This window comes from Agelaius tricolor, unplaced genomic scaffold (assembly GCF_023055355.1).
Source record: "Agelaius tricolor isolate 1412-34295 unplaced genomic scaffold, bAgeTri1.0.p SCAF_8, whole genome shotgun sequence".
NCBI lineage: Eukaryota > Metazoa > Chordata > Aves > Passeriformes > Icteridae > Agelaius > Agelaius tricolor.
In genome coordinates, this window is record NW_027269268.1 from 5927837 (window position 1) to 5954388 (window position 26552).

At 38.9% G+C, this 26552-nt stretch overlaps 1 protein-coding gene across 4 annotated transcripts in view; it reads left to right on the forward strand.

Moving 5' to 3' along the window:
* The window catches only part of NR3C2 (nuclear receptor subfamily 3 group C member 2), a 189885-nt gene that overhangs the window by 93034 nt on the left and 70299 nt on the right, over positions 1–26552 (forward strand). For all 4 annotated transcript variants that reach the window (XM_071431471.1, XM_071431472.1, XM_071431473.1 and 1 more), the window contains one exon: positions 17175–17314. In XM_071431471.1, coding sequence (XP_071287572.1) covers positions 17175–17314 — 140 coding nt within the window. The remainder of the gene's footprint in view (positions 1–17174; positions 17315–26552) is intronic.

Sequence of the window (26552 nt, forward strand, 5' to 3'; positions counted from 1 at the left end):
AAAATGGAGTTCTGCCATAGACTGTCATGAACTTTTGCAGATTTTGTGTTTAACATCCTTCCAGATCTGTGAATCTCACTGTTAGGGAAGGGAGAGAAAAAAAAATAGAAGACCATACAAATTTCATGAAGTATGCATTGTATAAAGGATAAATGATTATAAGCATATGGTACCTTTCCATGAACAGACTTGCATATGCATAAAACTTTCTTTAGAAGTAGCCTTGGAAGCATGTAGAGCTTCCAAAATATCATTCAGACCACTAAATTAGACTTTCTCCTTTTCTTCCCCCTCCCACAATGTTATGGTAAAATGGTAAGAGATAGAATTAAATTTACTCCTTAATTTCTTTCTTCTTATCTTTTCCCTCTCTTCTCCCAAGAGATTTCAGGGACTCATTGTTAAACATTGTTGCACCCATTTTGGCTCCATGATGCATAAAGTGTGAAGAGACTGCCTTCAGCTGAAAGGCAAAAGGCTGGAAGATTATTAGAAAATACAGGAAAAGAAAAACTATATCAATGGAAGTACGCTAAGATGCTGATCAGACAGCTCAACACTGATTTTGTCTTACTAGGAAAAACAAGACCAAATTATTATTATTATTATTATTATTACTGTTGTATTCTATTTTTCTTTCAGTGGGATCCTATATGACCTCTCCTGTATTTCATATACATCCCTTGCAGAGAATACAGGAGGTTTGTGGTGGGGGAGGATCATTATTTTTCATGCATGTCATTTGTCCTCTGCTCTGTTAGCTCCCCTCTGCAGGCTGGCAGCAAACTAAACCAGAACTCTGGAGCAGCTCAGAATTGTGTTTCTGTATCTAATATGAGACAGTTGTGAAGTTGGCCCTAACAGGATTGGAGTTAGCAGCATGCAGCAGCTGAAAATGTCATACTTTGGCTCTGCTGCTGGGCTAAGTCTCACTATTGCCCTTTGTTGTTCTCACATAACATTTTATTTTTAGGTGGCATTGTTTATGAGGACATAGAGAAGAGAGGTGAGAGGGAGAAGGAAAGGAGGGCTGTTGGGCTGTCAACATTAATATACAGAAGTAAACTGGTGAGGTGTTGGATCCCTGGAGTCATCCTTGAGATCTGGCCATGTGGGTGGGTGAATGTTAAGATCAAGTGTGAGCAGTAAGTTAACATGGAGGTGTCAGCAATTTACAGCAAGGTTTTCCACTTGCTAATTTCTCTGCCTAAGGTGTCCTCCTCACGCAGGTGATGGATATTCTCGTGCGCTGTTGCAGGAAAATGTTGTTCTGATGGACTCACAGCAGGGGGGGAGGATGCTGCAAATAAAGGGAGGGCTTGAGACAGGTAAACATGCCAGACGGAATTTCACATGGGCTCCATCACGTTACCTTCCAGGAACAAATGTGTGGGATGCAGGAGTATTTTAAGCTACAAGCTCATTTGGACTAACAAAGTGACATGCATTTGAAACAACTGGGTAGACAGTAATTTAGAAGGTGAAGTTCAGTAACCGTTTGACAGGTCGTGCTTTGGTGTCACCCATCAATTTGATAATTTAGTTACAAAATATTTTTTGTGGTTTCTCCAAAATATCTCTGCCTAGTAGAGCATTAGGTAAGATGGCTTCTGAGGTGCTCAATTTGAATAAGGAAATTGCAGAAAGGTGGGAGTGAAGGACACAGCTTCAGGTAGTAGTGATTGTTTTACCTGTGTGAATTTCTTGAAAGACTTGAGGAGTATCGAACACAGAAGTACTGGATATAATCTTTCTGTGCTATCAGTAATAGCCAGAGCACCCCAGAGCACTCTCAAGTTTGGAGTGGTTGATAGAGTTGATTGACTGGGACAGGTTTGCCATATTCTCCCCCACATCTCCCCATCTGCTTAGCATAATCAGAAGAGAATAATTTTGCCACTTATTCACTCAAATGATTGAAATTTTACCCCATTTGAGAGAGGAATTTCAGCTTTGAAGTGGGGTTATTTCCAGTAGTGTTGGGGATATAAAGGGAGGCTGTGGCAGAGATTCCCTTACAGGAGGAGTCACCTGGAAGCAGCACCCAGTCACTTTTTTCCCTGCCTTCTTCAGATTATTGGAAGCATATGCATGCCTAGGGTAAAAGAGCACAGAAATAATATAATGGGAAAGATTTGCAGGATTATCTTAAATACATTTCTGTCAACGAAACGTTGTTTCTTACAATACAATCCTAAATCCTTTCTTCATTAAAATTTTAAACCACTCAGCTCCAGAGGAAAATGCTTTGGTTCCTTTTCTCCTTAAAAAATAATGTGCATGTGTCTACTGAAATTGCACTGTTATATTTAAAAATACCTTAACAGGCTGCTTTCTAATGAGCAGGTTTTTTCTGATAGTGCACTTTTTCTAGAGCAGTGGAACAGCTCATAAATAGTTAATTGGAGCCATGGCTGTACTTGTGCACTTGAGTAACAGCCTTGGTGAGGAACTTCTCAGTTGTGCAGACAGGCCACTGCAGCCTTATCAGCAACAGGAGCAAGATGTCAAATTTTCAACAGGAATAGGAGACACCAACAAATTTGCCATCTACTTCTAATTAAATGTAGACTTGAAGTTCATTTGCTCAAGACAGCAGTATCCAAAGTAATCTGTATTTTTTTCTCTGAACTTCTTTTTTTCAAGGCATAATGCTCATTGGATTAAATCTGGAGTAAGTTAAAATGTTGAAGACTTTTCTTTTTATACAAGGTTCTGGTTTTCTTCTGTATCATCTGGATTTCAACTGTCCAGTTTATCCCTGTCATCTCTTTCACAGCATTGGAATTTAAATATGCATATCATGTTTTGTTAATAATATGTCAGTGAATTGAATTACTCTCTATTCTTAATGAAAGCTCTTCAGGTTTAATGAGCAAAGAAATAATGTAAAATATAATAACCCAAGCCTTAATATTTTCTTGATCACAAGTCAAGCCTTCTATATAATTTATTAAAGTAGCATAATGTCCTTACATTTGAGGTCAAGATTTTGCAGGCTTAGCAGAGATTTTTATGCATAAGGGAAAGATGAAACTTTAAAAATATTATTTCAGCAGTTTCATAATTTAGGATTGTGACCTCATGCTCTAAGAATAATTATGGCGCATCACGATCAGCAGTTTATCAATATTCATTCATGGACTTAGACTCTCTTCATATCATAGTTTGTTGGGTGTTTTTTTTTTCCTTTTCATGCAACCATAGTAACTTCAAAATAGATACTAAATGCCTTAAGGAGCATGGGCAGTTGCATTATTTGTAGATTGTGCTTTAAGCAGTATCTACAATATTTATGAAAGTCACTGTTATTCAGTTCTTTCCCTGAATTTTTGTGCAGTTGTTATACCCTCTGCTGCCAGGTGAGACCAGTGTTTCTAAGGACCTCTCGCAGTGATGTTGGCCACATCTGCTTTCACTGTGGCCACCGTGAATTTGAATTCATTGTAGCTGTAGGTGCAGTTCCTGCAAAAAATTGGAGGCAGTAGGGGGGTTGCCATTGGATTAAGCTGAAACCATAATGGTAGTAAAGGCTAAGTACAGATATGAAGGTCTGTGGCTGTAAATTCAGTGGTGTTGCATCAGTCCATTGTCAGGATGGTCAAATGCTGAGAGCCAGCTGCAAGGAAAAGCCAAATCAATGAAGTGAATGCTTCACCAGTTTATTAAAATTTCTATGTATCATCTTTAATGAAGCATTAAATGAAGGTTTCCAACCTACCCAGCAAAGACCAGCAGGCAGCAAAACTGCACAAGCCCTTCTGACTGTCCTGTAAAATACTACAGAGAAGAGCAGTAGGCACTCGTGGTTCTTCTGGTCAGAGAGCACCAGCTGGCCTGACAAAGGCAAGACTGTTTGCAGGCATCACGGACAAGCAGATGATTCCTCAGGAGTTCAAGCATGCAGACATTCAACTCTACAAAAAGAGTAGAGCTCATGCCTTGGAAAATGGTGTATTCATTCACTTCTTGCAAGAAAAAGAAACTTCTACCTTTGCTGGAATAATGGTTATCTGACTGGAGGTTTAGCTTAGTTGAGGAACAGTTAATGCAGTTTTTCAGCCAAGGAAATCTCAGAAAAGCTGAGAATAAAGGCCTGTATATTTTCTTTGTCAAGTAAACCAAAGCCTGTAATACCATTAATCTCAAGGGTTTCTTCAGGCTTCAACAAACTCAGCTGTTTGGGCAAGAGGTTGAGTTGGCAGCTCTGGTGCGTGCTTTCAGCTGGCGCAAAGCATCACAGCTTTCTTCCTTGAGATGGGCACGAGGCTTCATCCCTGCCCTGATCCACCTTGATATCTTGCAGGCAGGGCTGCTTCTTGACCTGTGTGGTGTCTGTGCTAGGGGAAACTGCACCCTGTGTCACAAGGCTGGGGGAATTTCCAATGTTTTGCCTCAAGTCCAAGGTTGCGCAGCCAATAACCTGCAGCCTGCTGCTCTCTGCCAGCCTCTGCAGTTGGTTCCTGAAGGGCTGAGAGCAAGAGGGACTGACTCCCCACGTTGTTCTGCCAAGCAGCTTGGCCTGAGCACTTGTGTGAGGCAAACTTGAGGTGCTGCTTCAGCCTCGCTCTGCTGGGAGACGTTCATGGGCTTGACATTTGTAGGCAATTTGTGCTGCTCCTGCAGCAAGTTGCCTGAGCGCTGCTGCACTTGACAGCACAGTCACCAGCGAGGGTAACAAAAGGCAGAGCAGCATTTGTGAGATTAAAGCAGTGTTTCTGGAATGAAAGTGCTGAACTTCAAACAAGTGCTTGGTATGCATTTACTTTTATTAAAATTCCTCTGTATGACTCTGAAATTTGGATAACAGCCTCACTCTTCCAAGCATTAGTGAGTTCCTCTTGAACTGTCTTTGAGTCCTTGCTGGTGTAAAAAGCCCGGAAAAGGTTTTGGCAAGTTCTTGCAAGTGTGTTTAAGCAGCTTAGAAACACTGTTTTTGTAGATATGGGAGCACAGATACAGATTTTCAAGGGAAGGTATGGACAGTGTTGCCTGAAGCTGCTTTGTTTGGGCTCATTAAAATCAGGATGGCTCTGAGGAAAGTCCAGGAAATATTACAAGGGTGTCTTCAAGGAAAGTCCACATTTGGAGTCCAAAACCACAAAAAAGACAACAGCTCTCTCCAGTGTGGTCAAGCTTTTGCAAATTCAATAACTAAACATCTACTGACAAGTGCAAAAGTGGAACACTTTATTTGGGGAAAACAAACAAGAATAGGTGAATCAGATGAGTATCTGATAAGAGATAACATGCTGCAAAAAGTCCCTGGTTTACAGTAGCAAGTAGACCCAGCAGACCCCTAGACAGAGCCTAAGGAGATCTTTATGTAACTGAGCTGTCTGTGTGTTACCACCTAATAAGTTTTGAATGTCAGCCAACTCCAACTAAATTTGACAGTGGGTAGCTAGTACAGCTATTCCATTTTAGCTGTTATCTCTTACCAGTTCCATTAAAAGAAGTGACTGGAAGGAGGAAAGGCACCCAATTAGTGCCCCCACTAGAGGAAAGGGGCTAGTTCTGTTTTTTTTGCCTGTTAAATGTTGCAAGCAGGAAGGAGAAAGACCCAGGAAACAAGGCTTCATTATTCTTGCTCTTGAATGACAATATTTTTTTTAAATTGCAAAGCATTTTCATAAACTTTAGAGCTCTACTCTTTATTTTGTGTATGTTCTTTAGGAACATGAAAAATCAATATAGAAGTAGGAAGCTCTAGGTTTTTTATATCTTTGTGACAGCATTGGTCACCCACGCCAGGAGCTGCATGGGGTGAAGTGGTCTGAAGCCTGAAGGTGTGTGCAGATGGGGCCTTCTTGGATCCTCCAGCTGTGTGATAAAACTGAGTTACACTCTGGTTGCTGCAACGTTTGAAACCATGCGTGCTCAAAGCTTACTCTTTGTTGAGTCATCTTCTTTCTTCCCCAAATGCTCATTCTGCATATTGCACACCTGTTTTTAACAGAAATAATTTTGGTGGCTACAGGAGGCAGGGCGGAGTGGGGAGGAGGGAAAGCAGATTGTTTTAGAATAGGCAGAAATTCAAAGCCAGGTTAAATGGGGTTTCAGCAATGTGGTCAAGTGGAAAGTGCCCTTGCCCATGGCAGGAGGTTGGCACTAGATGAGTCCCAAGGTCCCTTCCAACCCAGTCCTTTCAGTGATTTGATGATACTGCTTAATGAAGCAAAGAATGTGTCACCAGGTTCTTTGGTTTTAATTGGCTTTGTGTGGGACCCGTTTTGTCAGTGAGTAATAATATTTGTGGTATAACAATGAATGCAAATATTGCAGTCCTTGCTAAAGGAAATTGAAAGTCTGTGCCACAAACAGACTGCATAAGTGAGTTCTAGGGGGGTGATGGATTAGCAAGTAATAATGTTTGCTCACTGCTATACACCTTGATTTCTGTATAACTTGTATAAATTTATGCATAAGCACTTTGTTATGCACACTCATAAACTCTCTGTCAGCCTCTACAGTAGTGTGCTTTTGTGCATAAACAGTTAAACATCCTTTTCCTGACATGGGAGGGATGGTGGTATTTTTAATTATTGTACCAGCTCTTATTCCCACTGAAGTTAAATGCAAACTGCCTTCCAAAATCAAGGCCTGCTATATGTTGCAATAGAGTTCTGACAGGATGTAGCAGAGGATTTAGGAGATGAGCTGTGTTACTTGTTAAACATAACTCTCCTGGTAGTGCTTTGCTTAGTGCTCCCATTTTCCTTTGGTCTTTGCTATCTGGGTTTCAGCTGCTCAGCCGGAGAGAGTGGTAGGTACAGTCCTGTGTATCATTAGTATGTGAGCAGTAGAGTGAATTTCAGCTGAATAAAAATGAATTCTTTGACTTGCAATTGTGAACGTTTCTAGTTTGCCTTGACAATCCTGTCAAGACAAATTTGAACTTTGTCAGCAATTGTGATTTCTTGTGGGAGAATTACCAAAAGCCTTTGCTCTAGGTATCAGTCAGTGATTGCAGCCCTCATCTGCTATTTGACCAAAATTTTCCATGGCACTCAGCAGGCTATTACTTGTCACTCTGACATATAATGGAGGAGTATTTTAATTGATTTAAAAGTTAAAATTTATGGTTACTTAATACAGTATAGCTGTATTACATGTCAGCGGTTATACTTGCTGTGAAAATAGAGAAAGGGGAGTTGAAAGGACTTGGGGTTTGGAATATTTTTAAAACACATGCCATTGAGTCTACCTTCTACTTTGAGGAGCTATCAATAGAGTTTTTATTTAGTTAATAGGAGCAGAGGTTTTCTGTTATGTAATTATTGTTGATTTTAAAAGAGATTCTGGAATGTTAACTGTGCGTCTAGTTTCTAAAACTGTTCTGTCCAAGATTCAATAGTGCTTCTGCTCAAAATTCTTTGCTTTTAGGCCGAACTTTGAATTACTGCATTTTGGATCCGATGCTGTTCTGTTTTATCACCTAAACCATTCCTCTCTCATGGTTTCCAGGTGCCCAAAATAGCCATTATTATACATAAATCCTAGGGTTATGTGAAATTGAAAATTGTAAGTCACTCTGAAGGCTGTACAGCATGAGTGTGGTTGGTGCATTTGCACACATGCAGGTTATGCATATGCTGGAGTATGGCATCAGGTGCTCCGGCAATCCTGTCTTCCTGATTGCTCTCATGGGTGCAAGTATGCAGTGGCTTTCTAACTGGTGATGATGACTTTAAACCCTCTTTTTCTCTGTGTTCATTTCAAGACAAGCCCTTTTGAAGGCAAATGACGAGAGGAAGGCACTGGGAAGATGAGTGACTTGCATTTCTCTTCTCTCCATCCTGCCCATTGTCAACTTACCTGACTTTCTAAATTAGGAAGAAGTATGGAAAGAATATCTGCATTCCTTTCACAGGAGTAGGATGGGAAATTGGGCTGTTGAATACTCATTTATGTATCTCTCTTTTGGCTCACACTGCCTGACCCTCCACATAAACGACAGGCAAGGAAAACATAAGAACTTGAAGTGTGCAAGTAAATGTGGCAGTCAGCAATATCACCACCAACAGGAGTGAACTTACCTTGGGGTAAATACAAGAGTAAGGATCTCTGCAAATTGTCACTGTAAGTGGAGGTGGGACAAGTGGGAAGTGATGTCCCTGTCTGAACTGGAGCTGCTGCTTGCTTGTGTGCTCTGTTAATCATCACAGTTTTTGGCATCTATGGAGCCAGAGAAGGCTGTTTCACCTGTGACAAAATTCACAGGTTGGACTGCAATCATGATTGCTGGAGGGGATCCAATTGCAAACTGTTGGTAAGCATCCTGAGAGGCAGAGAGACTGGGAAGGAAAGTGATTCTTTAGGCAAGACATGATGAGTAAAGATAGATGTGGAAACCCTACCTTCTACTTTTAGGAAGGTGTTTGGTTTGGGCCATGAGACCAGGACGGTGGAAAAAACAAATTTACAAACTGCCTCCATATCTGTATACCTGGAGCTGCAAGAGTCATCCTATTTCATGTATCAAGTTATAGTGACATGCATTAAAACACAATGAACAGGTTGAATTTCCTAAAAATGGAAAAATGTTAGTGAAAAGGAAGCCATCATTATTTCAAATAGTGGTTTTAGAAGTTGACAGATGTTTCAAAATAATGTGACTATTAGTCTTTTAAAATACCTGTTAATCAGAGATGATGGTAAAGTTGGAGTTTGGTTCTCACTGTATCATCTGAAGCCAGTGCTAAGCTGGAAACTTCCAGTAAAATATAAATACCTGTGCCTAATCTTACTAAGGATTATTACTTTTTGATTAGTGAGATCATTTTAGGGGGTTTATTTATTTTTTCCAGTCTTCTTTCTACAAGTGTTCACAGTGCTCCCTGCATTTTGCAAGATACTCAAGGCTGTTATTGTCAGGAATTTCTCTGGTGAGACTCATGGGCTGGAGTCTTAGTCCTGAGTTCTGTGTTGGTACTTCATGCTAAGTGATACTGCAAGCTGCCTGTTGCTTTTCATTCTCCCCAAAGTCCTATTTATGAAGTTTAGATTGGTGTGCAGACCTTCCTACTTCTCTTTTCTGTTCCTGTGTGGTATTTTAATATAGCAAACACTAGTGCTGTAATTCCAATACCCTTTCAACATCCACCATAATTTTGTCTTGGTGGATGGAGGGGGGAAGGGGGCATAAGGGTGTTAAAAGACCAAACCCACCACTCCATTTTCCCCTTAGATTTTTTCAGATCGAGTAATAATTATACATGTTGCCTTCCTAAGCCTGTGGGATTGCTCTTATGAGTAAAGGTCTGCCATACTGGGGCTATTATGTGACAAGTTGGAAAATAGCCTTTGTTCCCATGGTAACCTTTTTTTTGTGCTTTGGTGCATTTTTTCCCTATGGTTTTATGGTTGCTCCGGAGGTTTTTCTATTGTGGTATTTTAATCCCCAGTAGACAGTGGATGGCAGTTCAGTTTACTTTTTGCTGTTATGAAATAATTTAATTTTGAAAAAAATTTATTTGATTATGGAACTCTTGTAAACTTTTAATGTTGTGGTTAGGGTATTAATGGTGTGGTAGCTTTCTCTGTAAGCATGTCATGCACTCAGAAGTCAAAGCAAACAGTTGGTAATAGGAAAGTACTTCCAACTGGACCAAGCTGCTTCTGTTGTAAACTAATAGTTTTAATACAGTTATTCTTTTAGTACTTTTGGGGCCAAGCTGTTGCCAGATAGATCAGGTAGATTTTTGTCTGCAACAGAATGATGTTTCTTAAGGTCATTAACAGTCAATATTCTGGTCATCAATGTCATTGCAGGTTGATGTTCATAAAATAAGCTTTCAAACAAAGGAAGGTATTTTTAGGAGTTGCTTGTTTAGACTCTGAGGGAAGAACTTCAACTAAAGTTGAGAGCCTGCTTTTAAAAGGAGGAGGCTTTTTAAAGAGATGCTTTTATTACTGGTAGCATCTCCCTGCATTTGCCTTCTTTGTGCATTTTTCTCCCTTGCTCTTTCAGATTTCTTTGTCTTGGAAGCCTTCAGTAGCAGAGCAATGTACTTGTGCAGTCTTGTCTTGCCTGAAATTCCTTATGGTTATGATTTCCCACTGGTGCCCCCATCAGCAAATGAGCCTCACTTGAATCATGGCATTTTATGCAGCTTTAAAATGTTTCTGACTGAGAAGGCAGCAGAGCCTCACCACGTAAACATTACTGTGCCCTGGTAGGAGAGTTACCAGGGTGCATAATGGCTTCCATAGTTTTCAGTAGTGGAAAATGACATGGTGCTGTGAAAAATTGGATCTTCCAAGCTGTGTGTCTCCTCCTAGTTAAGGCAGGTGAGCAGGTGCGGAAAAAGAAAGAGTTAAATGTACTCCCTGCCCCCTCAAGCAGACTTTCAATAATTAACCAGATAATTTTCCAGATAAACTGTTCCTGCCTTATCTTGCTATACATAGCAATTTATAATCAGCAGCACAAACACTAGCATTGCATGCATTTAAACTGCACTAATTCTATAAGTGGGCCAAATATGAAAAGTTAGAGCAAATGCCCTGTGAGGCTTACTGGAGTTCTCTGCCTTCCAAAACCAAAGGCTTAATCCTGATAGGAAACTCCCCTTTTAGGTTAACCATTCCATTTCAATAGATAACTATATCTATGTACTGAAAAACCTGCAGAGCAAGGAAATTTTATTTCCCTGGGGCAGTTGTGTCTTGGTAGGTTGTGACAGCAGTTAGAGGAGAAAAGTGCATTGCAGAAGAAAAGTAGGAGGATGTTATACTTCTTTGATCACTAAATCACTGGGTAAAAATTAGTTTTATTTCCCTAGGATATAAGTGCTCCTCAGTTTCAGTCCATCAGAGCACACTTTCATTGATGCTTAAGTTTATATTTTTCTGTAGTCAGCCGATTATTCGGAGGTAAAATTTGGATTGCCGACTATAGTTGCTACCAAAATATTTCAGCAGAGAAGGTCAAGGAAAAGTCAAGGTTTACAGCTGGATGGAGGAAAGTGCTGAGTCCTGTCAGCATCCACTAAGGTAAATGGGAACTGAAGGAGCATAGCACACTTGCTTCATTTTGTAAAATCAACATATGCCTTAAGGTTAAGCTAAATACAGGAACCTGTTCACTTTGACTGCGGCACAGAACGCATCAGATTCTATTTGCCGAATAAACATTGGGACTTAAATGCTTTTTTTTAAATCCTGAGTGCATCTTTTTAGATTTGGTGGGGTTTGGAAAAAAGGTTGGAGCCTTTTCTATTAGTGCATGTCAGAGTTTGCTTGTTATCATAATTAAGATCCAGGTATGAAAGTGTGATGTGTGACCCTTAGGCATTGCTAAATAAAGTAACTTCAAGTGAAAGCTGGAGCTGCTGAGGAAAAACACCATCTAGGTTCTCAGCTTGCTTTTTCTTAACTAAATGCACTTCCCTTCCAATTCCTTCATGTTCCATCATGCTAAGCATTTCTTAAGATTAAAAAAGGTTGTAGTGTTTGACGTTCAAAGAATTGAAGGGTTTCTCTCTTGGAATACAAAAGCTCTGTGCTTTAAAAAAAAAAAAAAAAACCTAAATAACTAATTGAGACTGACTACTAATTTAAATGTAATATCACAGCTACTGAATTCTGATTGTTGTTTGCTTGGTTTTGCTCTTTAAATGTCTTAAAAATAAACACTCAAAGAGGGTAAATGTTGCTCTGCCTGCTCTGGGAGTGTTGCTGCTGAGGCTCAGGGGTGGTTGGGTTCCAGCAGTTCTTCCTTAGCTCAGTGTTCCCGAGGTCCCACGTGACTGCCTTCTCCTCCAAAATTCTGATCGTTTCATCTCTGCACCTCTTCACTCCTCTCTGCTTTCTTGGTCTGCTGACAAGAAGATTGGTTTATATACTCTGACATTTAAGAAATACCATTTTCCAGCCTGCTAATCTGCTTTATTCAAGTAGTATAGGAGAGAGCCAGGATTCCTTCCTCTACAGTGAAACTCTTTAAAAATTCAGGTTATACAACAGAAACTGATGCTGGTCAAACATCAGTATTGACAATTAAAGCAGGCAGCATGGAGCAGAATCTGGGAGATGATAGATACATGGCACTGGGGGAGGTCATGACTACCATCATTGTGGAGTGAATTGGCTTAATAAATAATCTACTGGACAGGTTTTGGCCAGTATGTCACCTTCTAAAGGAGTAATAGAGTTATCTTGGACAGTGAAATTACTGTTACTATGTGGATATGCACAAAAATAATGGAGGTAATGTGAAAAGGAAATGGTTTCTGTGTTGTCTATGATGGCTGAGGGAATAATGAGTTAGAGAAAAGAAGGCACTGGGAGAGCTGCTAAGAGAAGTAAAATGCCCAACTCTTGTTTTGGGCCACAGGTAGGTTAGTGGCAGTATTTAAAGTGCAGAGTTGACTATCATGTTTTTAGGTGCTAGTTCCCAGCAGAAGATGACTCCACGGAGGTTATACTCCTTCAGAAATGAGATGAGAGAGTAGAAATAAACTGCTGGCAGCCTCTGCACCTTGAATATCCTGATTATTCTTCCTCTTACAGTTACTTTTTTTTCTTCTTGTGGTAAAAATACGATTCTATAATCTCAAATTCTTTTTACCTTTGTTTTTGCATACCTTTATTTATTGAAATGTACCCGAGTTCCTTCTGTTTGTTTTACTGCCAGAAAATTTCAGTATTAAAAAGAAAAGTCAATGATGTGGAATTAAAAAGGACTCATCTAGATCTCATAATAATAAAAGCGCTTGGAACAAATGACTTTGGAATACATATTGTGGCTTATGCTTCTTTGGAGTGCTTCATTTTATCATCAGAGAGGCATCATTTGTTTAAACTGTGCTCCTGTATGACATCTGGTTTGAAAAGCATAATAACCTATATAATCAGCTTTTAAAATGCTGGACTATCTGTGGGTTTATTGACTCTTCTTTACAAAATCTGTTATTTCTAATTAATTCTCCATATAACTATTACTAAAGCCAACTCTGAGAGACACAAATGAGCTTGATGGCAATGGCCAGTCAAGGTCAGCATTTAACTGCCAGCATTTGCACTGTTAGGGATAATAAATCAGGCTTATTCTTAATCACATACCCTGCAACGTGACAAATGTTACTGGAGCCATCGAAGCAACCGTTTTACAAATCATTTAGGAGATACATTTGGCATTGTTAAACCCTCTGTGCTGCCCTTGGCTGTAACAGCATTGGAATAAAATATGCCTGCTCTGGTGGATCTCCTCTCTTTGGGTCCTGTGGAGTTTTATGGCAGGGGTGTGGGACTGTGTTTGCCTATTCTTGTTGTATTAGAAATAATGAGAGAAGCATGAAAGCAGCAACCCAATCAACCTATGGGAACCACTGGCTTCTGAAAATGGGAAGGAGTAGCCAGCTCTTTGGCACTATTTCACATTTCTGGTGTTTTCAGCTGGGAGGTTATATTGAAACTAGCTTGCCACCCACAAGGAATGTCCTGGCTCAACAACAGTCTGTTGTGTAAAAGTTTTTTAAAAAACCATGTTAAATATCAGAGCAATAGGGTATATGCTCTGATTTGGTTTTGGGTAAATACAGTGTTTTCACTCTATCTGAATTTTAAGATTGAAACTTGCTGTGGCCCACATATGCCCTTAGATTTAGCATGTCATTCTAATAGATATTTGGCACTAGGCTAATTACCTTCCAGGGAGTCAGTTGTAAAGTTTCTAATATTTTTATGGTATTGATTCTTACATGGATCAACTCTTGGATATTCCAGAAGAGAGAATGTCTTGTTACTTAAGTAACTTGGAGTATTGTAACTAAACTTCTCATCTGGATCAAAAAATCAAACTTAGCTCCAAAAAAAAGAGTAAAAATTAAATAAATGTAGATATCTCTGTTATAATCAACTGAATTTAGCAATGATATTTTGCTTATTAAGTGTTACCTGCCTGTAACTTTTCCCACATGCCAGTTTACATTAGGCATTTTTACTGGCCAAAAATTTACAGCATGTTGATATGGAAAATTAATGCAAAGGGAAATATTTAACTTGGAGCATGCATGAGAAGTAATTTCATGGGGTGTTTAGTGGGGGGTTTAGTGTAGTTTTTCTGCCTATGCATATTATAGAATAAAGGGTTATGATGATTAATAAAAAGAATTGATTAAATGAAAGTGATGAATAAATGAAATGTCTTTTTATGTCATCCACACTGGATGTCTGGCCTTGAAATAAAGGCCAAGGGGTAGGTTCCTCATCAGTCAGATATTTTTCACAATGGTCACTAAGGGAAGGCATCACAGCTTGAAAGGAGAGAGATTTAGGAGGAAAAGGTACGGCCATCTGCGTGTGCCTTGTTTGGAAAGAAAAGCTTCCATGGAGAGAATGAGTTATCCTGAGGTTTAGCTTGTGATTTGAGCATATTTTTGGGCTCAGCCTTTTATTATTTGCACCACTTTACCTTTGTGTTAGGTATTACAGCAGCATTTTGAATTGGCAAATACTCTGGTATAGCATGGATGAAAGAGAACATAAGAGATTTTTAAAAAAAGCCAAACATTGTTCATTGGAGGCAATCATAGCCAGAGCTGGCACAAGTTGGAGCAGATTGAAGTACCAACAGCAAACATCAATGTTTCTTTGCAGTAAAGTATTTGAGAACAATTCCATGTTTGATACTCCTGTTAAGAATGAAAATGCCTCATCTGTGTTTTAACATATTCCACTTTTAAACTGAATAAAAGAATGAGTTAATTTGATTTCATTGCACAATGTTAAGCTTCCACCTGTGATGCTGTGGCTGAGTAGCTGAATACATACTTTGTATTCAGGCTGTACCTTCCAGTTGTACTCAAGTCTTCAGTGAAGAGGAGCACTGTATAAAATATGCTATAGATTACGTCTTAGGCAGGCTTTTAATAATAGTCATGGATCAACTGGTGTCTTAATTTGTCTTTGCTGACTTTTTTTTAACCTAATAATTCTGTGAAAGTGCAATTTTGTAGGGTAGCTTGTATCTAAAAAAAGGTTCTCCCACCTTCTGCAAATCCTACATGACAATTTATTTTCAACTAAAAATAATACATAATTACATATATATATGCAGTATATATATATAGAGGAGCATGTGCGTGCGTATATATATAAAAATAAAAATCATGCACACTGCTGTGATACCCTGGAAACCTCCATTTCTCTACAGGAAAAGCTCTCTAATAAAATTACCTCTTTTTTAGATATCAAAAAAAATACACTGACCTCTTTCAGGGTAGAAAGACTAGGAAAGTTTTTGCCAATCTTATGAAGAAATGGGAACACGCAGCATCAAAATTAAAAATCCCCTGAGACATTTTGATCTTACATCAGAATTGAAATGTTTCCCTTCTCAGGCAAAATACTGATGTTTGCAGTGAAAGAAAGAGAATTTTCAAGGTGAGTTTTCCAGGTTATTGGCATTTTCTCTAGAAAGTAGACACCTTTTTAAGATTTTTTTTTTAATGGGAGGTCTAATTTTTTCACGCAGTATGGAACGTGCTGGAGGGAGAAAGTCCTTTACTTTGTCTTAACACATCAGAGCTGAATAGCAGCACAGCCTTGACAAATCCTGGAGAAGTTACTTTTCCTGAGGGTAAATTAATGCAGTGTGTGCAGGTATGACTGCGACTGGAGCACGCAGAACTTATTTTAACATGGATTTGGTGAGGCTCTCTCTCTTAACAGATGAGCTAATGCCATCACCTAGCAATTATCAAGTAGTGTGATGTTATGTAATGAGAGTATAAATAGCACAGGGACTAAAACTAGTAAATCTAACAGACTAGTGAGCAGACAAGAGCAGGAATGAATACTATTTGGAGCATTTTGATTAACATCTGAACACTGTCATTTAAGCAGACATTTAGATTTGATGTTGCAGTAAAGCTGTAGGCCAGGGGAGCTGCGGTCCCTCATTCGGAGTGACATTTGAGCTGTGCCCTGTGGATAAATCACTTGGCCTCTGCATACCTCTTTAAAGGAAGTTAGAAATTTGGAAAAAGGCAAAGGGTTCATACTTGAGATTTCTTAAGCAAGCTTATTATCTTATATTTGAATTAAGACTACCTGTGGACTTTGTTTCCCAGTGGCTGATGGACAAATAGCCTGGGACCTGCAGTTTGAACTGCCTGATAATTTCCCTGCTGGTGGGAAGTCTTTCAGGGTTGTTTTGGTAGTTGTCTGGCAGAGTTCAGAGAGATAACATGTAAGAAATGCAAGAGGTCATGTTTACCTGGAGAAGAGAGGCTGTGTGGAAGGAGACTCTCTCTCCAGCCCTGTGGAGACATGGGAGGGATGCAAAGCTTTCTTCTCCTTCAGGAGCTGGCATGTTTCTCCAAGCATGCCCATTGCATTAGGGGTGGCATTTCTAGTTCCTGGGGGAAGAAGGGAGGGAGGATACTCACAGGATCAGGAAATGTGACTTGTTTATGAAAAGCATTGTCCTTGAGAGTTGACAGTGGAAAATGTTTCCTAAAGGTGCCCTGCTGTTTCAGACAGCAGTAGATCATTGAAGCAGGCTTGCAAGGTGCATCACTCTACCAAACTTCAGGATGGTCTGAACCTCCAGTGCTGCTTTTATGGCACCTACAGGCATATGGGAAGATCTTCTGCACTTGCAGAATATACAAAGGCTTCAAAACTACATAGGAAGTAAGCAGCTAAATTGCAGGAATATCAGAAATAAGCTCATGAACTACTGCAGTGGTAAGCAGGAGCACAGACAGGGGAGTACACACCAAATTGCTGCACTACTTCATCAAATGGCCTTAGAGCTTTCTTTACAGGTACTCCTTAGCTGTCAAGGCTTCAAACAAATAAAGAAAAAGAAAGAAAATTTATAGCTGCCAGGTTGCTGCTAGAATGGTTTGTTAGTTAGTTTATTTTTTATTTTCAGTTTTAATCATCTGCTACCGATAAATTCCACTGCCCTTGTGGTAGCTTCTCACATTAACATTGATATATTATGGGTGTTTTAAAACAGACAGTAAAAATATTGCACTTACTAATTAAAGCTATTCGTGTATTCAGCTAGGCACTGCCAGAAGGAGTTGTGGTTTCCTAATTGTTAGGTGCCTTGAGCAATATACCTGTTATAAATTCTTAATTGAACTTTGTATTATGGCTGATATGATTTGAAATATTCATATCTGTTTTGTTTTGTTTGATTGTTTTCACTCCAGCTCTTCATTGAGAAGTGTATCAACTGGATCTTCAAGACCTTCCAAAGTGTGTTTGGTGTGTGGAGATGAAGCATCTGGATGTCATTATGGGGTGGTTACGTGTGGCAGCTGTAAAGTTTTCTTCAAGAGAGCAGTAGAAGGTAAGAAAACACAAAAAATATCAACACAAAAGACAAAATATTTTATTTTGATTTTTTAAAAGAAATATATGTGTATAGACATATAAATTTCCCTCTGTGTTTTCTGCTGTTGGTAAAATTCTATGCTGTTAAGATGAAAAAAAAAAAAAGTTGAGTGACCTTTACAGACTTTGTAAGCAACTTCTTCAAATGGATAAAAGGTTTTTAATATCTGATAATAAGAGTTCATGGCATGCAAAGGCCACAAATACCGTATAGGTTTTTGGAAGTCTTTGCTGGTGAGTAAATGTTCTTACAACCACAGATGAAGTAGGAGATCGCTACTCACTGATTTATCTTCATGAAAAAAACCCTAGAAGGAAAAAAATAGGTTCTTAATATGGTGTCCAGCTTGTGCACCGAGTGAGGCAGTGTGAGGTGTGATTAATTTCTTCTGTGATCATTAAATCTACTTCTGATGGCAATAAGGATTTAGCTCTCTGTTAAATAGACCTGGAGGGCTTGTGCGTCACTGAAGTCAAGACTTCGTGTAATGTCTATCAATCTATTTATCTATCTATCATCAGAAGTGTCAATCTAATTGAAATTAACTTCCCAAAGTTATAAGGACATGGAAAAGGTTTCCCCTTGCTGAAAACATCTTCTCTTAGAGTTGTGCAGTAGCTGACCTTGATGTCCTCAGTCCCCAACTTCTTCTTGAGCATTTAGTTGCTTGATATAGCACGTGAACTGGAAAACCTTCTTTTTTCTGGCTAAGTGATTTCCTCCATGAACTTCCACACCACATCATGGATGGCTCTCCAGGCACCCACATCTAAGCTGACCCCTGAATCATGAGAAGATAATTTTTGGTTGGGTGGTGGTGATGGTGAAGCTTTCCATATACCTGCACATACTGTTGAAGTGACAGCACCTTCTGTTGTCTTCCTGCCTCCATTCCTGCCTCCCAGGAAAGCTTCCTCTCCAGTCTTGAATCACTGTAATTTCAAGGTACTATTTGCCCACATTTACATCTCCTTTGCTGACCATTCCAACATAGCATGATGGATGTTCCCATCCAGATTTACAGGGAACATCCATACAAAATTACTAAGGAATCCCCTTAGTAGTTAACAGAGCAGCAAGCAGTTTTTAAGCCTCATAAGACAAAATTATTAGGAAAGGATTACTCTCTGATCAGGTAGAAAGACATTTTTTAAATAGAATTAAAACTGATCAGTAATTTCTGAAAGTTTGCAAGTTAAGCAAAAAAACAATTTTAAAAATAAAAGAGAAAGCTACCCCGTCATCCCTAAAAATTTGATGTGCTTTAAATTAGTTTAAATACATTTTTAAGAGTCATTATAGTAAGATACATGTACTTACCAGTGGTATGTGAACACTGTCTAGATTTCTTGGTATGCACATGACTGAGCTCTTGATGCTACCAGTAGCATTGTTGCTAGGCAGACACTGAAATTTTGTCTCGGCTTGCACTTTTTTATATATTGTAGAGTGTTGGCCCCAAAAGGTCATAGCAAAAACATAACACACGTATTGGCTTCAAACATCCTGGCACAATCCATATAAATAAAAGTTTTTGTAGGTAGTTTTGTAACAAGAGGTTTCTTGTAGAGCCATCATAAGTTTTTCAGTTGAGAGCAGGACCAATAAAAACCCCTTCCTGAGGTTTCCTATTTGAAATAATTGAAACTATTAAATATTTGTAGCACAGGGACACACACATTTCTTTCATGATCCACTAAACATTCCTCAGTTGATCATGTGCCTTCTTTTTGTAAGGACCTTTAAAGGTCTCCTCCAACTCAGCTCCTCTATGAAGTGGGGAGACAAATTGGGTCAAAAAGCATGGAAGCAGAGAAAAGAGGGATTTGGAGAGAGAGAACTCTGCACACTACCCAGCTTTTTGGGTCTCAGCTGGAATGGCTAGCATTGTCAGCACACCATGAACAGCCATTGACTGCCAATTCTTTCAGGCTCCTCTGAAATCCTACAAACCCAGAGAGATTATAACAGAAAATAACAACTTTATTGGAATTTAAACCCAAGAAACCAAGAACAAAGAGACTAAAGTTTGCATTTCAAATTATAAATCTGGTAATTGTATTCCCAGTTAATTGTATCTTGGAAGTTTCAGGAAATGTCTAAGGGATTTAGGAGAAGGAGAGGTGTAGACCAAAAAGAGTATTAAAATGGGTTTATTGGTAAAATTTCAAAAGTAATTTCAGGTAGCATTAAATCCAAGGCTGTAAATTATCCAAGTAGTAGTTCTAGTATCAAGTAGGTACAGGCTTTTTGATTACTGACTGATGAACAGGAGACTGCTCTGAAGAAACATGATTTTGTCATTAACATAAATTTGATCTGCCTCGCAAACATTAAAAATCTTTGGACTGTAAAAGTGTTGGTAAATGGTGTCACTGCAAAAGTTAAGGCATATAAATTTAGAATACATTTTTACATAGGTTAATTTTATTCTATGGGTTTTTTCCCTCAATTACAGATATGGCTAATCCCAAAGTCATTTAAACTTGAATTTGTGATCAAAATAGAGTCATATGCTGAAAATACACTGTACTGTGAGGGAACCTAAAGCACCTGGCCAGGCTTGTCTTCTCTTTTTCCACTGAAGCAGCTTTCTCTAAGGAGAGTAACAGGCTTGAAGTCAGAAATCACAGCTGTTCTTGCCTATGCTTTGCATTTTCAGTCTTCATTTGTTCAAGTTCCAGACAAGTATGAGGTAATCTCTCCTAAATCAAAATTTATATTGTTTCGTAAGTTGCTAATCTTTTATTCTTCCTTTGGCTTGGAAGCAAGAAGGAAAGCATTTTTTTCATCTCCATATGGTGCTAAAGACTACAGCAAAAATGACCATTTTCTTTAAGTTATTTTGCATATTTACTTGGAAATTTTTAGCTACTTCAAATGGGAGCATTAAAAAATTATGCTCGATCAGTTATAAGGAAGCTTGTCCTTTTTTTAAAATACAAAGATGGGGTAATTCAGTAAAAATCAGATTCTGTTCTTGATTTCTGTTCCAGAAGGTTAACCTTAAAGCTAGTTTTTTTTAAGTTTAAAAAATAGATTTCTCTCCAGCTCTGAAGTAAAAACACAGGCACAACAATGGAAGTTCCTAGGGTTGTGGGGTTTTTTTCATTGCCTAAACTTTTGTCAGTTTAGAGTAGAGGGATAATTTGGCTGAAGGAAACTTCTCAGTCTGATTTGATGCCTCCTGGGTGTTGCAAACTTGCTTTCCCCTAAGTGAGCAGCCTAAGAACAAAGAAATTCTACCTGTTTTTTCAGAAACAGGTGATTTTCCTATGCACTGTAAGTTGAAGAACTTCCCAAGGCTTTAGAGGCCCTAGTAGAAGACAAACGAAAGCTTCTTTCTGTGTGCTTCCCTTGTTTTTTGTTTTCCCTTTTTTTTTTTGTTTTCATTTCAGTTGAAGTGGAAAACTTATCAAGGTGTGAGAAATGCTAACATACAGAACTCTTGAATCATTTGCTTAATTAGCATAACTTTTTATAGAATGCTACTGGTGAACAGGGAAGTTCACTGTATTGATCATTTAAAAAAGCAATACATTTTATGCTGTATGAAACTGAAATTGACACATAACAGGCCTTTTGCACACCATTTTTCACTGTGTGCAGCCATGAATTTTGTAGGTCTGTATTACTATAATTAATTATACATACAGTTCTTCAGTCTCCACTCTTCTGTTCATTCACTGTAATGGAGTCAGTGTTTTTCCATAACAGGCTGCAATTTTCCTTTTATCCACTTTCCTAAGGTCCGTGGCCTCTCTAAATTTGACATCACTCAGTATAGATGTCCATATGTTTTCATAGAAATTTTTATGTGGGATTTGAAGTTGACTCTGTTCCTGACCTGTTGCAAGAATCTGTTTTACAACCTATCAAACAGAAATATTAGGTGAAGAGCAAGCAGATGGGTGATCTGCTGAGGGCAAGTGAGCTGGTCAAATTCATGTAGCAGCTGCTACTCTTACTTGATATGCTATGGTTAATAGGTGTAAAATAAAATTTAAATAATTAAGTCATTATAGGTTTGAAGCTGCTACCAGCCTTCCATGCTTTCATGGATATATGAAAAGGACTTTTCCTGGGTTTAGCTCTGGCAGGCAGTATTGCTCTGTGAAATGAAGTCTTGGTTCCTTCTGCAGGCTGGCTTTAGTTACTAACAGCTCAGAGTTGAGGAGACTGGTAGGAGGAAGGTGCTAAAAAAATTTGCCATGGGACCCCAAAAAGGAGTAAAAAAAACCCCAAGCAGCAAGAGTTGAGACGTAAGAAAAAAATGAAAGAATAAAGAATCTAACATATATTGCAACAGAATATTTTAAAGCTGAGGAGAGGTGAAACATGAGGAAAATCTTTCCTTTTGGGTCTTTGGAATATGTGGGCTGCATGGAAAACACTGCCCAGTGTTCAGTAAAAAACGCTGGATGCATTCAGGTGAGTGTGAAGTGGAGATTCCCAAATCTCCCCCCTCCATCTGAAATGCTACCACATTCTGGGAGCAGGCAGAATGTGGTAGCATTTCAGATGGAGGGGGGAGATTTGGGAACCACCAAGGTGACGGAGTGCCTTGCTTTGAAAACAAGCACAGAATGAGTGGGTTTAGCAGCTGCAGTGCCACAAAGAACATAAGTCGATTAATAGCTGTGAAAACGATACAAAAAATATTTTATATCAAGGAGGCTGAAAATCTGCATTCATTCCTTTCCAAAAGTGTTAATAATTTCTTCCCTCCCCCAAGACATCCCAACATTTGCAGTTTTTTGAGGGTAACTTATTTACTGTGTGAGCTGGTGTTGCTGTGGAGAGGGATAGATGAGTATGAGAATTTAAATACAGGCAGCTGTCTAGCCTTGAAAAATGCACGCACAGGGCTGCGTGCAACTATTCTTCTCCTGCACTCTGTCATTTGTCTTTTGTTCTTTGTTTTATGAATATTAATTTCTAGCCTGCTTGGTCTGTAAAATAATATGCTCAGTAGGTGATAGCCAGCCTGCACAAGCACAGATACCCAGTAAATGGAGCATGGATGCAGTGGTAAGGTTGGTTAATTTTGGGCAGAAGCGTTCCACTGCCACAAATTCAAGAACCAAATTCAAGCACCATACAGACTTCTACATCCTGTTAAGAGCAGAGAAATTTTGGCATTCATATGATGTGACAGGGAACTCAGTTGCAGTAATTTGTTATTGTTGTTGTTTTCTTTTTTTAACACATCACAGGGTAGCAACCCAGCAAGTCAGAGTCTTCATAGAGGGGGGTGGCCCTGTCAGTGCATGCTGATTTAAAGTAGCTACAAATATTTGGCTAACAAATGTTCCAATGCTACAGCCATTAGTTCAGTGTTTTCTTGAGTATGTCAACTGCCTTTTCCTTAAAAAGGAATGGATCTCTTTTCCTACAGGAAAGATAGACAGGGTGCTTCCTGGGAAATTTGTCTTCTAGGTAGTAGTTCCAAGTTGGCTGCGCCACTTGCAGAGTTGAGTTGCACAAAATGGATGTGTACAATTCAGATGCACCAAGTATTTCAAGCCATCAGGGAAATATTCACACTGTCATGGTACAAGTGATACTGGGAATGCTTATGTGGAGAGTTGAGTATACTTCTGGTCACCGTCATAGTAAAGACAGCTTGATTCAAAGTCAGGTAAGCACATGAGGAGAGCTTTTGGAATGATCTGGGAAATAAAAATTTATCTTATGTCAGGTTACTGAATGCTTTTAGCTTTTTTTAGCTTACCCAAAAACAATCTGAGTTGGGACATGATTGCTGCCTATAAATATTACAGTTGAGGAATAGACAACCGAGAGGGAGGAGAATTTATTTTGAACTAAGAACTGACTGAAATAAGAGTAAATGGGTAAAAATCCCATTAGTTAGTTTGCTATTTTGAGAATGCTGTAAACCACCAAAAAAGAGAGACTTTTGTGGGGGCACTTTCCTAAAAAGAGTACGAAGGCTTTAAGTGCCTACCTTGGAATTGCTCTTAAGAGAAGTGGCCAATGATATAATTTAGTTCTCTGTGGTAGTAAAGGATAAGCCAAAGAGGTCTCTTTTGGTTAATGCTGTATCCTGGGGAGGCTGGAGACTTCAGCTGACTCTGAAAATGGAGGAAGTGTGAGTAATAGAGAGGGTGGACTAGCTAATAATGTTTTTAGAATATTCCATTTGTAATGATGGTGAATGACTAGATCTTCACAGGAGTACAGAACTTCAGGTTTTAGAAATGGATGTAAAGTGGATGTAAAATGGATGTAAAGTATCTTGCACAAGGCAGAACTGTTTTGTGCTAGCCGATTAATGTTTGTCTCCTGCAATGACTTTTCTCATTTTGAGTTCAAAAAAAAGCTTAGGAGAGTGAAGTCCTTTTGAAAGAACTCCATCCTACCCAGCTAAGGCTCTGTAGGTACCCCCCCCCAGGCCCCATCAGGTTTTTGTTGATGGGATTTTTTGTTTTGTTTTGTTATGCCTGATACAATATAACTAAAGGGATAAATAAAGTATGAGCGAACATTTAAATTGGAATTTGCAGTTGGACAGAAATACATTGACAAGATCTGTATCTAGCAGTATAAAACATATAAAATATCATAAAACATCCTTAATCAGGATGCTTTAGCTTTAGCTGCTTAAAGCTATGGTAGTGCTTCTTAAGACATATTACTTTATAAAATGCTGTTAACTGCCTCCCTTGGCAGCCTCTAGAAGCAACGTTATAATTTTCACTTTTAGGACCAAATAGCACTTCCCTTCTACAATCCTTAGGTTCCTGAAAGTTTTTCAAACCTGAAAAGGCTCTTCCAGTTTCAGGATAAGTAGTTAAAAGTCAAAAGGGGATAATCCTGCAAGGGGCCTTCAGCACTCCAGTGTTAGAGATAAGGAATTTTGCAGTGTTGTGGCCAAAAGAAATTCTTAATAGATAAAGCTGGAAAATAAATATATAAGGCTAGAAACAAAGCATCTTTTTGTGCCTCCTAATCCCATTTTAAATAAGGGGATGGGAAAACAGTCTTCAGACAAAAAAAAAAAGAATAAAAAAGAGAGAAAATGCACATACAGATCTGTCTGTTGTAGACAGAGGGAACAAGGCATCTGCTAGCATCTCAGATATAAATAGAGTGGGAAAGGTAATGGCAAATCTCCCATTGCCTTAAATGAAGCCAGGATTTCATCCTTTTTTTTGGAGCACAGTTTTAGGTTGTTGAAGTTTGTGAGTGTCTCTGTTAGGTTTGAAGTCTAGACTTTGACAGAGCCAGTTTTGTCAGATTTTTTAGAAATAATAATGGCCCATGGTCAGCATTGAAGCCCACAGGTCCTTATTGTTTACAGAGAGAAAATTTTGTTAGACCAAAAATATATTACCTATTTTTAACCTACAAAATTATTTGGTGCCATTTTTCACTGTTGAGTTGCCAAATCCAGGGCCCTAAAATAGGGAACATGAGTTAATCAGTCCATTCCCACCTATTTCAAGAGTGATGATGATGATGTTTGGCTTCTGTATGTACCTTGTCTATGCTAAGAGCAAGTAGAAACAAGCAGTTTGGAGTTACTGCTCCTCAGTGGTTTCTTGTATTAGGTGCAGTAGTGGGTTCCAGAGGGTTTGAGCTGGTTCATTTTTTTTAAGTTTGCTTTTCTAAAATATATTGGGTAGGGGGAAAAAAAATCAAGTTTCCAAAATGGTCACTAAGTATTAAAGTACTGAACGTTAGTGGCCTGCGTCTTTGTTCATCTGCACTGCACGTAATGATTCCTAATTCAGCCTTAATAACACAGTCCCATACAGTTTTTTCCATTACACCTCTGCCTTGTTCATTGAAGAGATTGGATGGTGTTCAATTAATAAGCAGCTATTCAATGTCTTATATTCTTTTCCTTGCCCCATGTATGGTCCTGTGCCTTCACTGCTGATTACTATTCATCTCTTGCTCAGAATACATAATTACTCATTTCTTACAAAGCTTTTTTTGTAGTGATTTCACTAATATCTAAGTGCTTCACAAGCATTGTTTAATCTATGAGATGAGTGGTTATTACCCCTATTTTACAATTGAGGAGATAAGGCACAGATTAAGTTCAGACATACTCACTGATTTGGGATTTATGATTTATGATATTTAGGATATCAGGGTCTAAGTACTTGGCATTTTATAGCTCTAAGTATGTCCAAAGTGCAGTTTCCATTGATTTTACTTACAGCTATGGTCACTTAAACCACTGCAAATCAGACTCTGGATCACAAGTTGGATATTCAGGAAACAGGGAGGATAATTAGTATTTTTTCTTGCTTATTATTATAAAGTAAGCCCATGGCAAAGGAGATGCCAGTTCTTCAGGGTGCCTGCCTCATGCCTTCTTGACTTTCTCTCTTTTCCCTTTCTCTCTTTCTTCTTTAAATCTCTGTAATCCTTTGTATACTTTGTTCTCAGTAGCACGTGAATGCGGGCAAGAGTCCTTTTGACTTCAGTCGTGATTCATCCTAAATCACCATCCACATTGTCCCCAGGATAAGCCAGAGGTCTGGCAAGGCAAGGCCAAGGGTGTAGAAGTAAGACATAATGTAATAAGAGACAGGGAGAGTTAGATCAGAATTCAGGTTTTGAGGTGTTGGGAAGTCTAAGATTTCTTACTTGTTCAGCAACAGCAGCCAGAGCAAGGTTCCTAGGATGCAGGACACATGGATAATGGTGGTGCTTGCTTGGAGCTCAATAGGTGCCTAAACCATTTGACTGGAGTGAATTTGGGAAGGCTGTAATGCAGCTTTTCTAGTACATGCTGATACTTCCATTAGTGGGAACTCCTCAGGGCAACCTGTTTGACCATCCTCTGCATTTAAAAAAAAAAGTATTCTTGCTCTTCTTAAAGACAGAAGTGACACCTGCATCCTTCTAGTCTTCCTAACAGAATTTTTTTCCTGATTTATTAAATCATAACTTTTTAAAAGGTCCATCTACAGATTTTCTTCAATGGTAATGCCAGAGGACCAGTAATAAGGGCAAAAAGCTGAAATGGAATTACTGCTTTAGGCAGTAGGTTTTTCTGTTTAATGAAACTACTCAGTGCCTCCCACCTGGAAAAGAAGGTCTGAAGAAACTCAAAAGGGCTACATAAATGCCTCAGAAAATAAATGTGGAATGGTTATGGTTTAGAAATTTATTCTAGAGATTCAGAACGTAGGCTGGCAAGTCACAGGGTGAG